The sequence below is a fragment of the Protopterus annectens genome, chromosome 16.part0, assembly GCF_019279795.1.
Source record: "Protopterus annectens isolate FY-2018-M chromosome 16.part0, PAN1.0, whole genome shotgun sequence".
NCBI classification, from domain to species: Eukaryota; Metazoa; Chordata; order Ceratodontiformes; family Protopteridae; genus Protopterus; species Protopterus annectens.
The window spans coordinates 310,808,087-310,821,533 of NC_056750.1; the positions used below are offsets into that span (position 1 = coordinate 310,808,087).

At 37.4% G+C, this 13,447-nt stretch overlaps 1 protein-coding gene across 1 annotated transcript in view; it reads left to right on the plus strand.

Moving 5' to 3' along the window:
- LOC122790972 (kelch-like protein 20) overlaps nt 1–8,813 on the plus strand; it is a 155,220-nt gene extending 146,407 nt beyond the window's left edge. Inside the window, exon 8 of the mRNA XM_044058696.1 lies at nt 8,435–8,813. Within this exon, the coding sequence (XP_043914631.1) occupies nt 8,435–8,501 (67 nt within the window). The 3' untranslated portion in view covers nt 8,502–8,813. The remainder of the gene's footprint in view (nt 1–8,434) is intronic.
- Nucleotides 8,814–13,447: the final 4,634 nt, after the last annotated feature.

Genomic DNA, 13,447 nt, shown 5'->3' on the forward strand with positions numbered 1-13,447 from the left:
AAACTAAAAATGGCTAGAGCTACCCAGTTATCTCACATATACTCAACTAAATCTTGCACATAAGCTCATTTTCAACCCCTCCCTTTGTCCCTCCCTTTCATCAGCCTTTAAAATGCACCTTCCTGCAAGAGTATCAAGATCCAACAATCAAAATCTATTAGAAGTATATAAACCAACTAGTCCCCCAGGCAAAAATCTTCTCCTTGCATGCCTTTGGAACTCCCTACCACCTTCCATTCCCAACCATTTTATATTTAAAAGATCTCTTCACTCACATCTACTATCCCAGTGGGAATGCTCTTGCTCCCACACCACATAACACTTGCAAACTCAATCTTCTTTCTTCCTCTGTTTCCTCCTGCAACTTTCCTAATTACCCACCCTAACTCATACATATTATTATTCCTAGAATAATCAGAAAGAATATACTAGGCCACACTTCCCAAGTATTGCTTCCCTAATACGTTATTGCTTCTCAGTACTTTTGTGCATTGCTTCCTAATATGTTATTATTCCTCAATATTGTCATGAAATGCTTCCAAATATGTTATTTCTCAGTGTACTAAATTTCCCTTTAGTCTGTATTACCTATTAATTTCATCACTAGATTGTACTCGCTCTAGTTGTATTATTTTCAAATTGTTATTTCTTGTATGATTAACTTCTGTGTAATTGTATAATTTGTATATCTATTAATAACCTACTTAGTTTTGGAGCTTTTCTCCCCAGGACTCCATTGAAAACGGGTTCATTTGGCCCAATGGACTATCCTGGCAAACCAACTGCAAATAAAATAAATAAAACTGTCATATGCATTTCAATACCCAAGGCTTATACATTATCTAGTCATGTAAATATTCTCTGCATGGCAACAACGAAAAGGCTTTCAATGCTGGTAATTCTTTAACAATATACTTACTAAAGCTTACTTGCATCTTACAATATCCGACAAGCTTACTAAAGCTTACTTGCATCTTACAATCTCCGACAAGCTTACCTGATGTTCATTAAACCATGGCTACTTAAACAGAGCAACAGGGCACTGTGACAGCATACAGTTCCAGAATAAGAAGCATAAATCAACAGTACAAAAATCTGATAGAAAACCAGAACATTTTGCAAAATCAAGGACAGATGAAAAGCCACGGTCGTATTTGTGATCTACTTTGGATGGGGAATACTCTGCACATTTACACTGCATAACTGCTCCTTACCTTCCATGGACACATCCAGATCCACTACAATGGGGAGAGGTGGGTGCAATAAGTATGTCACAATTTGAAATGTCTCTGGCAATAAGTATGTCACAATTTGAAATGTCTCTGGCTGACAGTGATGGCTCTGACACTCATACCTCTCAACTTCAGAGCAAGAAATCTGGACAAAGCCATACATAGAACTAGAAGTGTGACAAGCCCAAAAATAAGGCCAATTTTTAAATATTGCTCTTATAACTTAAATAGAACAGGTAGATCTTGCATTAGTACAAGTTTTCTGAAGGGTATGAAATCTGAAACTCAAATGTCTGCCATTATTTTCTAACTTCAATCTTTAATGACTTGCCACTAATTTGCCAGAAAAACACAATTTTATGAAAACGGACCAAAATGTGATGCAAAATACCTGTCAAAAAGGGACACCTTTTAATATTAACAGTTAACTTGAAGCAGCTAACAAAATAAGAGCATCCACATGCATTTCTAAAATAAAGGTAATCTATAAGTGATCATTACAGTTATATATAATTGTAAACCCTCCACATTTTCTTCCAAAATTGCCATTTTGGAGGAGGGATTATTAGGGAGAGCAACATTTTGAGCCAGAATTGGGGACAATTGAGATGTTTGGATATTCCTAATCTACAAAGTGATTTGCACGTACCTCTCAACCTCTTAATGCAGGAAATCTGAACAAGGCCAAATATATTGGGGAACATACAAACACTACTAAAATTGCTCTTGTATAAACGTAAAGACAGTCTTGCATTAGCATGCATTTTTCTGAAGGTTATGACATCTGAAACTCAATGTCTGTCATTTAATGGCTTCATTCCTAAATGATTTGCTAGAAAATCACAAATTTGAGAACAAACCAAAAATAAGCAGCAAATATCTATTCATTCTGCAAAGATATGGACAACTGAGAGGTATAGTTCAACCGGGCTGTCTGAGCTTGCTACCCCCTCACAAAATCATGGTCAAATGGAGCCTCCCCTGCAGCCATTCCAATGTCCCATTTATCATAAACACTAATGTGCATACTGCTTCACTTCTGCGATGATTTAGGATTTCATTTGAAAGTTTTATTTTGCATTTTACAGCACAAACCCTAATACATATCTGTTAAAGCAATGCAGTCTCACAATGAAAATAGACCAACATTAAAACTTCTCTGCTCTTGAAACTCATGCATTGAAACAGCACTGAAACCCACTTTCAGAGAAAATACATTTTGCCAATGGCAAATATTAACTCTGGGCTGTCTACAAAATCATAGGCCCCTCGAACATAACATACACATGCTCTTGATACACCTTCCTGACTGTATTACATTATATTCCTTGTACAATACAGTACAGTTGTTAGAGGGCATTTTAAATTTATTGTTTTGAACATTTTTCCAGTAAACAATGAAACAAAAGCATCCACTAATGACAAAACTGCCCAATTCAGAACATTTCCATCATAAAAGTCTACTCAAGTCCACCAGTATCAGTAAAAATACACAATCTCTGAAGTAGTAAACTCCACATTGAAAAAATTGTAACTAATAAAGAGGTTGCTGCTAGCAAACACTTTATATGTCATTGTTTAATCTACAAATAAAGTGCCTGTTACTCTTGAAGAATAAATTGCTTTTGTTGCATGCAATAAAAATGAAAAGCTAGTAATAATAGGGAATGGATAGCAAACTGTTAACAGGTTCATAGTTACTAGGTATCTTTGCCAAAAGGACTGCAGCAACCACCAACTTTACAACACAATACAGCATCAGCAATGCATTTACCTACTGTGGGAGTAGAACCCACAGCCTTCAGCATCTAAAGCAAGTACACTATCTGTTGTGCTATTAACAATGCAAGCAGACTAAACACAAGCAGCACTAAACTTTTGCTCCCCTGCAGCTCTCAGCTCCTTGTAAAATCTACTCCGACACCCAGCTGTATCTCTGAACTTTTCAGCACAAGAAATCTGGAAAAAGCCAAAAGGCCAAAAACTAGGGACACATTTTAAACATTGCTTGTATAATGTTTGAAAGTTGCTAGAATAAAATGCTGCGTTACCACCATACATTTCACTGCCACGTCTTGAACCCAGGGGACCCCGTGCAAAACAGTCAGAGCAACATACCACTACGCCAAATAAACTGTTTTGTGAAAGAGGAAGACTGAAACTTAAATAGCTACCATTTAGTGAATTCAGTTCTCACCATAGCACAGCTGTCAGCCTCTTAGCACAAAAAGACCTGAACAAAGCCAATAATGGGTGACTACTACAACCAGCAAACATTCAGTGAATTCAGTTCTCACCATAGCTCTCAACCTCTTAGCAAATAACACCCGGACAAAGCCAGTAATGGGAGAATATAGCCCCAAACATATTCAGTGAAATCAGTTCTTACCATAGCTCTCAACATTAGCAAAACCTGGATGAAGCCAATAAATACCTGAACAAAGCCAATACTGGGTGAATACAGCCCTCAAACATATTCAGTGAATTCAGTTCTTACCATAACTCTCAACCCTAGCACAAAACCTGGACGAAGCCAATAATGGGGGGGGGGGTACAGTCCCAAACACAGGGATACATTTCAAATATCCATCTTGTACACTTAGAAAATTGCTAGAATAAAAGCTTTTGTTAACATACACTTTCTGAAGAATATGAAGTCTGACAAGTGTCCATTTTTTTTAACTTTTGTTAACCAGGAAAGTCTGACTTTGAAAAAAAAAAAAAAAAAAAAAAGCTAAGTTTTAGCAGAGGCCCAGGGAGAAACACTCCAGACAGCCAAGAATAAAACCAGAGAACATGTAGCTGTCAAGGACACAAATGCAGAAACCACAGATTTTATGAGGAACAGAAAAAGTATGAGGGAAAATCCTGCAACATTTTCACAAATGGTGGTGGGTAGGGAATTCAGGCTCTTGCCACTTGGGCCCAAGGTACAGGGTTCAAGCCTTATTCACTACCCACCACCATGTACACCTGGGGCATTTTACACACACACACACACACACACCTCTGAAAGTGCCCCATCTTCCTTCCTTCCGTTCGTTTCTGCTAAGTGTCCGGTCCCGCTCCCATCTTCTCTCTTCCGGTCGTCAGGTCCCGCTCCCATCTTCCGGTCGTCAGGTCCCGCTCCCAGCTTCCAGTCGTCAGGTCCCGCTCCCATCTTCTCTCTTCCTGAAAGTGTTGCCGCTTGCCAGGTCCTGCCTGTGTGAGTTCCTGCTCACAAACCTTAAACTGACAACGATGATGTCAGTGCAACTGGACTATTTGGACTCCTTCTTAAAGGAGAATGTGCGTAAAAAAAAAAACTTTTTTTTTTAATTATCTAGTTGACATAAAGTATGAGTTTTTACTTGTTTTCCTTACCTAAGTTAGGGGAAATGCATGCATGCTACTTTTAGTGCCCATAAAGTACAAAGAATCAGTCAGTCACATCCCTTGAGCCCTCAGCCAACACTGATAGGCTGGCAGGCTGCTCATGAAGCTGATGCTATTGTGCACGCCTCTGCATGTGATGACAGCAGAAAAAAAAAAAGCTGGGAAATTAAGGAATAAAGGGCACAACTCGGGAATTCATGGCGCACCATTATTTGGACCTCAAAACCGGTAAATGCTGAGGAATATGGTACGGTTGAGGTGTATGATATATATGTATATACAGAGAGAGAGAAGAGAAAAAGAGACCAGCGGAGTGTCAGTATTGATGGTTAAAGAGATTACAAACAGACCAGAAGAAATAAATGAACTTTGGAATTTAGCAGAGCTGTTTGATGTGTTACTTCAACATTTGGTGCCATTTATGGACTGAGGAAGAACATTTGCAGGAGCAGTAAGAAGCCTTGGGCCCAAATAAGAAGCACTAAGAAGCACTTAGACAAATTTCACAAGAAATTGTAAAATAAGAAAGATTCATCTAAGATTTTATGATGTATTTGAGGGACATGAAAAGCTTGAATTGTTGCACTACGTCAAAATTAAAATGAGTAATTTGACCGGGTTTGCCAATGACTCACTGGGTGCAGAAACTGCTAAATGATTGACAATACCAGTGTCTGAGGTGAAATATTTATTTATTTCCATTTGTTAAATGAGGTAGTCCAACTGAACTGTACACAGCCCCTTTTCAGTACCATCCTGGCAGGAAACTACTGTACAAACTGACAATCATGAAGAATCTCAGGAATAAGAACAATATTAACAGTTATATGTAGAAGCCGCTACAATAAAAATCGATATACAAAGGAATACGTCTAAAGTACTACAGACAGCTAATGGGTACACAATTTGCAAACACACAATTATTTAAATTTTACTAAACCCTGAACAAAAAAAGTGCTCTGCAATGGCTTGTAGATTAACCACTTTCTTTAATGCTTGGCAGTAATGGGAGCTCTGTGGCAGATTTATAGCAATTTGGTGATGGTTTAGCAACATTCCAGCTTAGCTACTATTGTCTTTAGGAAGCTTTTCAGGATGGAGGACAGAATGAGTAGAATGTCAAATTATTCTTTGTGCTATGGTTGGTAGAATGCAGTATGAAATCTAGCATTTGGGATTATGAAGCCTGACCAATTCCTGGTTTGATTTATTATTACATGGTGTATGCACTTATCAAACTTAAGATTTCTTATTATGGCAATATACAGTAGACTAGAATGTTCTACAGTTTCTAAAAGCACATGATTAATGTGTTTTATGCAGGCGTCAAGTGTTTAAGATGTATTGACATTTTTAAATAATAGTAACTTTCTTTTATTGTCAATCATAGTAGTCAAGGATTGACTAGCCATTGTTTCTGCAGAATAAAAGCTGGTTGTGTAATTTAAGCAGTTCATCTGGTGGGTACTATTACAGACTAATGTACTGTCATCTGCATACAGTGCTAGAGTGGTAATGGGTGTAACTTTATACATGTCACTTATATTGTGCAGTTAGGGGCCTACCATCCTGTCATATTCCACCTGCAGTTGATTACTGGCTAGAAGGTTGAATTTAGCCATCTAACAGACTGTCTTCTTTGACAAAGACAGCTTGTATAGGAGACCATAATCTGCTCCTTTAACGCTAATAAGTACTGAGACCGAGGTCTGAATACTGACCACTATTTGTCTGGATGGACCAGTATTGAGCTTTAGTGGTCAGGGTGTCCAAAGTTGCTTATCAAAAAATGATATTGTACTAGGAACAGCAATACATTTGGAATGCCGTTTTTGTTTGCCTGGTAAAATACAAGAGTCCTTCATACCTAATGCTACAAACTGCAACTGGCATTTATCATGCACAGTGGCCATGATATATTTATTTAATTATAGATGAAGTAAAACTTTACACAAGTGATGTAACACAATTTCTGTAAGTTCAGCTATATCACAGATCCATAAAGCCTTTCAAGCATTTTTACCCTGGATGTGCATAGTAAAACAAAAGGAATATTCTCAGCCAAGTCTAATAATTTTTCACATTTATGCCTGACTTTATTGATGTGTCTGTATCTCATAACATGCCACTGTTTTGTGTGTGTGTGTGTGTGTGTGTGTGTGTGTGTGTGTGTGAATTTATTATTTGGGTTAGATGGGGGCAAGTTTATAGATAGCAGTGCCTGGTTAAAATATATTGTACTGTGATATTAATGGCTGAATTTTTTAAAGCGTTCAAATACAGTATAAATATATTTTAAAGTATATTAAAGTAGGCTGCATGAAAGTAGGGTTGTAGACTTATGGCCTGGTTCTCATTCCAAAGAAAGAAGCAAAATAAACTTAGTCTCTTATCAGAAAAAAAAAATAAAATTTTGTGATCTCTTGTGTCCTTATTCAGCTGTGACCATCTGATGTGGAGAGTTTAGAAAGATCTGTATAAGGTTTCTGAAAATCAGAAGCAATGCTGAAGCATTCTATCTTCAGTTTAGGCTGCAAAAATAACTGACAACAGAGGAGGCAAAATGTAGGAAAAAAATCCTAGATGAAACCACTCAATGACATCATAAATATACATCATTATATGAAACAGTGCCACATGGCAATGCACATGTGTGCAAGTTTCATAGTACCAAACTTCTTTAAAAGATCTCATCAGTGGAGTATTATTTTTAATGACATTATACCCACAGAATTAGGCTAAATATTGAAAAGCTGGTAACATCTAGTTAGTCTGTAGTAGATAAAGAGAGTTGCAATTGTTTTTTTTTTTTTTTGTGTGTGTTTTTTTTTAATGAGCATGCACAAATTTGTATAATATAGCCAGAATAAATAATGGGGAGTCATCAAAAACTCAATTGTGTCATGTAAATAAGATGCATAATTTATATTATTTTATATACAAATATATGAGGACCTTAAGTTTAGGAAAGCTTTCTAGTTACCAATAAAACAAGGTGAAATGGATTACTTATCATGGTTTGACATGTTTCAGACTTTATTCAGTTGCAATAAAATATTGTGTGTATAATCTTAATGTAACAATTTGACATTCCTTCCCCATTACACGGTGCATTTCAGCTGCTAGAACATTATTATATATACATTTATTAGACTGTGAGAATAAAACACAGTAGCTGCTTAATTGTGCACGTCATTATATACTGTATGCTCCGAGAATGTCGTCACAATATTAAACATAAAAAAACAAAGTTTAAATGCCTAAAAAGTTACCAAACACTTGAGATGCACAAAATGTGTGTGTTAACAATGGTGTTCAAGTTAAACATGCACAGTAGTTCAACAAAAATTTTTTATAAAAGAAAGTACATTTCTTTAGCATTATATCTACTATAATATTTATATTCTGTCTGCTATAGCCCTATCATCTTCATTTGTGGTGTGCAGCAGCATTATTACTGTCATTTACAAGACTGTACAATATCTTTTGCGATGGCCTATGTATATAATAATTGCTCTGTACTTTCCATCCACTACATTCTTAAATATTTTAAGTGTCTAATGAAATGCATACTGTTAAATATTCAAACTGTGCTATACAGGCTCCAATCGTCTCTGAATAACAATTTGATAACTAGACAATATGCATGGAATGAGATGGTAACATAAGGTAAGACACATTAGAAGTGTATTAGCTACTAAGTAATTCAAATCCAAACAAAATTATGCTGCTCCATAGTATAAGCTTGATGTCTGAACACAGAACTGCTAAAATAAAGGAATGTTTAATGTCTTACATTATAACATCTGTTTCTTACTTTGTTCTAGGCATTTTGGAAGTATGCACTATAAACATCCTGGTGGCAAAGTCTGCACTGTAAAGATGGCAGAATAATTTGTTTTCCATTATGCATTCACTGTACAGATAATCATGTATGGCTATGTAGTTTTATTTACACTACAATGATAAGTACAGGTAGGAAAATGCGCTAAGAAAATATAACTAGTATATTGTTTTTCAAGACAAGGTGTATTTTCTAATTGCAGGGTAAATCTAGCAATAAAAATCTACAGGATGGATCAGCAAAATAGACCACTAACTACAAATCTGGCAGACTGTACCTATTGTACAAAATTGTACTATTCACAAATGGCAGCATCTCTGTCTCACATGGTAACACACACACACACACACACACACACACACACACACACACACACACACACACACACACACACACACACACACACACACACACGTCTGCACATTAGAATTATTGGTAGAGATTCATCTTTTTTATTACATTACTGTACCTGTAATGAAGTAATACAGTATCACCCCGCAGATATAGCATTCTTATTCTTTTGTTTCAGTTATATGTTTCAAGTTACAGAAGACTTGTGTCAGATTTAGATGGTAGGGCACCTTATCTGTAAAAACCAGTACACTGGTGTAGTTAAGCTTAGTGCAGTACCTTGTTAATCAGCTGTTTTGTGTTTTATTTTTTTGTTATGCATTTTGCATGTATTACTGTTTGCGAAATGTATTCATTTGTTCCTTTATATAGATAGTTGCATAACTCATGTCATCCACATTGTATTACTTTTGCTACATACAGCTTGTATTAACTTTTTACTATTTATAATTATTGTGCTTTGTGCAGCTATGCACCTGAAATAAGTCAGAAAATGGTTCATATGGATCAGAGCCCTACCCCTGTTATCCAACATATACATACATAAGTAAGTAAATACATACACACATGTATGCATAAATAAATAAATAAATAAATAAAGTCTATTGTCTGTGTTGTTGAAAATTGCCACAGTGTCCTCCTCGAATGATTGGCATTTTTTACATGGAAGCATCAAGGAAGTTCCATTTCTGGCTGGGTTCAGAAAGGCTTACTGAGAAAGGAAGCTCGAACATGGCCATTTCCAACAGCAGAAGCTGCAGCAAGGGTCTTATGGGCAGAGCTTTATGATAATGTGGGAATCAAGGGAGAGTGGCTAATACCACTTAGAGATGTCATGTGCACTGGACAAACTAGTGGCTCCAAATGTGCAGTGCCAAGCAATTCAGAGAATCGCTTCATAGTGTAAAATTTCCCTGCTGGAGGAAAAAGTGAATGCCATCAAAAGAAAGCAACCACCCATTCACTTCTATAGAAGCATTTACAGTGTGGGACTGTAATTAATTTCTGGAAAGACAAGAGGATGGGAGGAGTTGCATGTGTGTACTTATATGGATGTGTGTGTGTCTGCTAGGGTAGTCGCACTGGGGAGTTAAGTCAGGAGTCGAGAGTCTTGATGTATCTTTGTATGTTTTATAACATGTATGTGTGTGAATGGGTAAATGTTTCCATGCCTCTGGCCCTCTGATCAACTGTGGGGGAACTTCTTTGTTGAATAGTGTCGCTTTGTGTGTGTGTGTGTGTGTGTGTGTGTGTGTGTGTGTGTGTGTGTGTGTGCGTGTGTGCTTGTAGGAGGTGCCTTTGCCAACACTCTACTAAGAGCAGTATTAATGTCAGGTGTGGCAGTGCTAGTGTGAGAGTGCAATTCGGAGAAATAATAATGAGCCAATAATTATGTCTTTCTTATTGCAGCCATAGCTGCATCTCAATCACATTTTCTCACCATTGTGATTATTGATCAACATGAAGTAATCAATTACTGTAAGAGAGTTGACATTTTCTGAATCCTGGTGACTATCATTACTGACTTAAAATTATTGTACAGTATCACTTTTCCATCATTTTTTGCCTGTATGTCATATGCACTGTAAAGCACATGGCATTGTTTTTCCCACACAAGATGGAACACACAGAAATATTCTGTTTTAGTTCAATACGACAAGTCATACAATTCCATAATTGTACCTCATTCAGATGCAGTCTGAATCTTATTTCTTATACTATGGGAAGGGATAAATTGTTACTGATGTTTGAAAATCACTCCACCTGAAGGACAAAATGGTATTTATTATTGTCTTGATTGGTAATTGGAAATATAATTAGTGTCCTTGGAAGTTAATTCTCCATCAGTCTCTGAAGTTAGCAATATCAGTGCAGGAATCTGAGTCTGGAATTATCTAAAATACATTAAATTACTTGTTATTTTTTATTGAGAATTACTATATTTTATTATTTGATTGTAAGTATTCAGTTAGTGTGCTTAGCATTACCATGGGAGGAACACAGCAACCTTATTAGCCAGCTGGTAAAATGCAGCTCCACAGATGTTTCCCATGTATTCCAAGTAAGATGTAATTGGACTACCAGCTCCAGGGTATACAGGGATAAAGTACTGATTGACCCGGGTTTGATTAGTAGCTTAAGCAATGAAAAAGCTGGTGTGAGTGTGGCCCTTGGTAGCTTGGCCGGCTGAGTGACATAAATGAAAAGATGGTGGCAGATGCCTGCTTATGAAGACCATTCTTACTGGTTCAATTTCTTTGTTGTTTTGCTGCTAATACTTTTGAAAATTCTGGTTGTTTTTGATACCTTACTGGTTATTATGTTCATCCAGTGCTTTGATTTCTAAAGGAAATTGTAGCCAGTTAAGCTGGCTATACCAATGGATGTTTGCATGTGCCTTTGAAATTTAGAGCCTGGAGACCCACTGCCATTTTCACTGACTTTCATTTGGACAGAACTTCTGCTGCTTACTGATACCTAGCTTATTGGGACCAGTTTCCTTTGAAGCGGAAGCCAGAACTGCTCTTGTTTTGCTGCGTGCCGGTTTCAGTTTAGCAGAGTCTTGAACTGATCATTATCGCAGATGGATTTTTACTGTCTTGCTATATTTGCTAATTAATCAATGTAATTGTTTCACTCAGAGTGGATTAATTGAAATGTTTAGACTTCAGTTCAGGCACTTAGGATGTGGACTATTGTCTGAAGTGTCTGGATAGAACAAGTCAGTATATATTGATTGGGACATTTTTATTTGAGAGATTTTCCAGTTGTCAGTTATGTTTTTACACTGTTACATTTTGTTTGGTTCTTGTTACACTGCTGCAGTTTGTTCTCTGCCTGTAACTTTTATAATCTATTACAAGGTTGGAGACCTGTTCTTTTGGACTTTTATTAGACTTGTCGCCTCACAGTAAGATGTTGTCCTGTTTGATTCTCAGCTAAAGCGTCTTCTGTGTGGAGACATGCGTGAATGGGTGTACCTTCATTGAAGGTTGTGCATCAGAGCTGGCAACTCGGCATGTAAAAATCTACTGCCAATCATTAACGGACGGGAGTTCCGCTGTGGCGACCCCTAACCGGGAAAAGCCAAAAGACACAACATTAGACTGTTCTGGAAGACTGACACTTGGGTTTGGACTTTATCGGCAGCATTTTGTCATTATTAGTCTACCATCTTACCTAATTTCTATTGCAGAGTACCAGTAAATTAAATAGCTCTTAATACCTAAAATAAGTATTATTGTGTCTTCCTATTACATTTATATGCCTGTCTGCTTTGCTTCAGTTTGTTGCAAAAGAGCTTAGGGCATAAGCTCATTAATAAATGCTAAGTTCAAACTGAAGTAGGCTCCTCCCTCTGGGAAGGAATGGGTGTGTCACTCTTGGGGAGTGACTCCTACTCTCATATTCTCTGGTTTAGCCCAGGGGATCTTGCAGGAGGGATAATTTTCTCGTTTCCTAGGTGGGCAGAGCAGCCAGTGGAGATGCTCATTTGTGTGAGTCACATTATGGGCAACCCTACAAAAATTATCACTGCCTACTATCAAGAAATTTATGAACAGAAGTATTGTACTTACATTTTTGATGACAAAAATGTAAAATGGCCAAAAAATATATGTTTAAGTGAAAACATTCCTGCCTGTGTGCATAAATCAAAAGAAGTTAAAGTGTGTCATTCATGAAGTTACCATGATGTATCCACAGAGGTGTACACATCATGGTAACCTTTTGGTATTTACAACCACAGTAACATGGTGTTCCATCATGCTGTACCAGAAACATACACTACACAGAGTAGGGCAGGATCCATGGCCATGATGAATGCTAATGATGCAGTCCAAGGGAGAGTAAGCCATGTCCAATTTACGCTAATGGTGCCTCTTAAAAGGCATCTACGTGTTCAGCAATTCAAGAATTCATTCAACCACGTTGTGTCTTTGTTCCACTACAAACCATGACCACGGTATAGAGATAAGGGGTGGGGGAGTCTCTATACACCAGGAATACGTTAGTCATGTGCCTTAACAGAACTAACATGAGTATATGCACCAGGCATACATGTTAGTTATGTGCCTTAACAAAAATGACAGCAGTACAAGGATTCAGGGGAATCACTAGACACCAGGGGTACATGTTAGTCATGTGCTTTAACAGAACTGACACAAGTATATACACCAGGGATACATGTTAGTCATGTGCCTTAACAGAACTGACAGCAGTGCAGGGATTCAGGGGGAATCACTAGACACCAGGATACATGTTAGTCATGTGCCTTAACAGAAGTACAGGCATTCTGGGAAGTCACTAGACACCAGGGATACATGTTAGTCATGTGCTTTAACAGAACTGACACAAGTATATACACCAGGGATACATGTTAGTCATGTGCCTTAACAGAACTGACAGCAGTACAGGGATTCAGGGGAATCACTAGACACCAGGATACATGTTAGTCATGTGCCTTAACAGAAGTACAGGTATTCTGGGAAGTCACTAGACACCAGGGATACATGTTAGTCATGTGCTTTAACAGAACTGACACAAGTATATACACCAGGGATACATGTTAGTCATGTGCCTTAACAGAACTGACAGCAGTACAGGGATTCTGGGAAATCACTAGACACCAGTATACATTACTTAA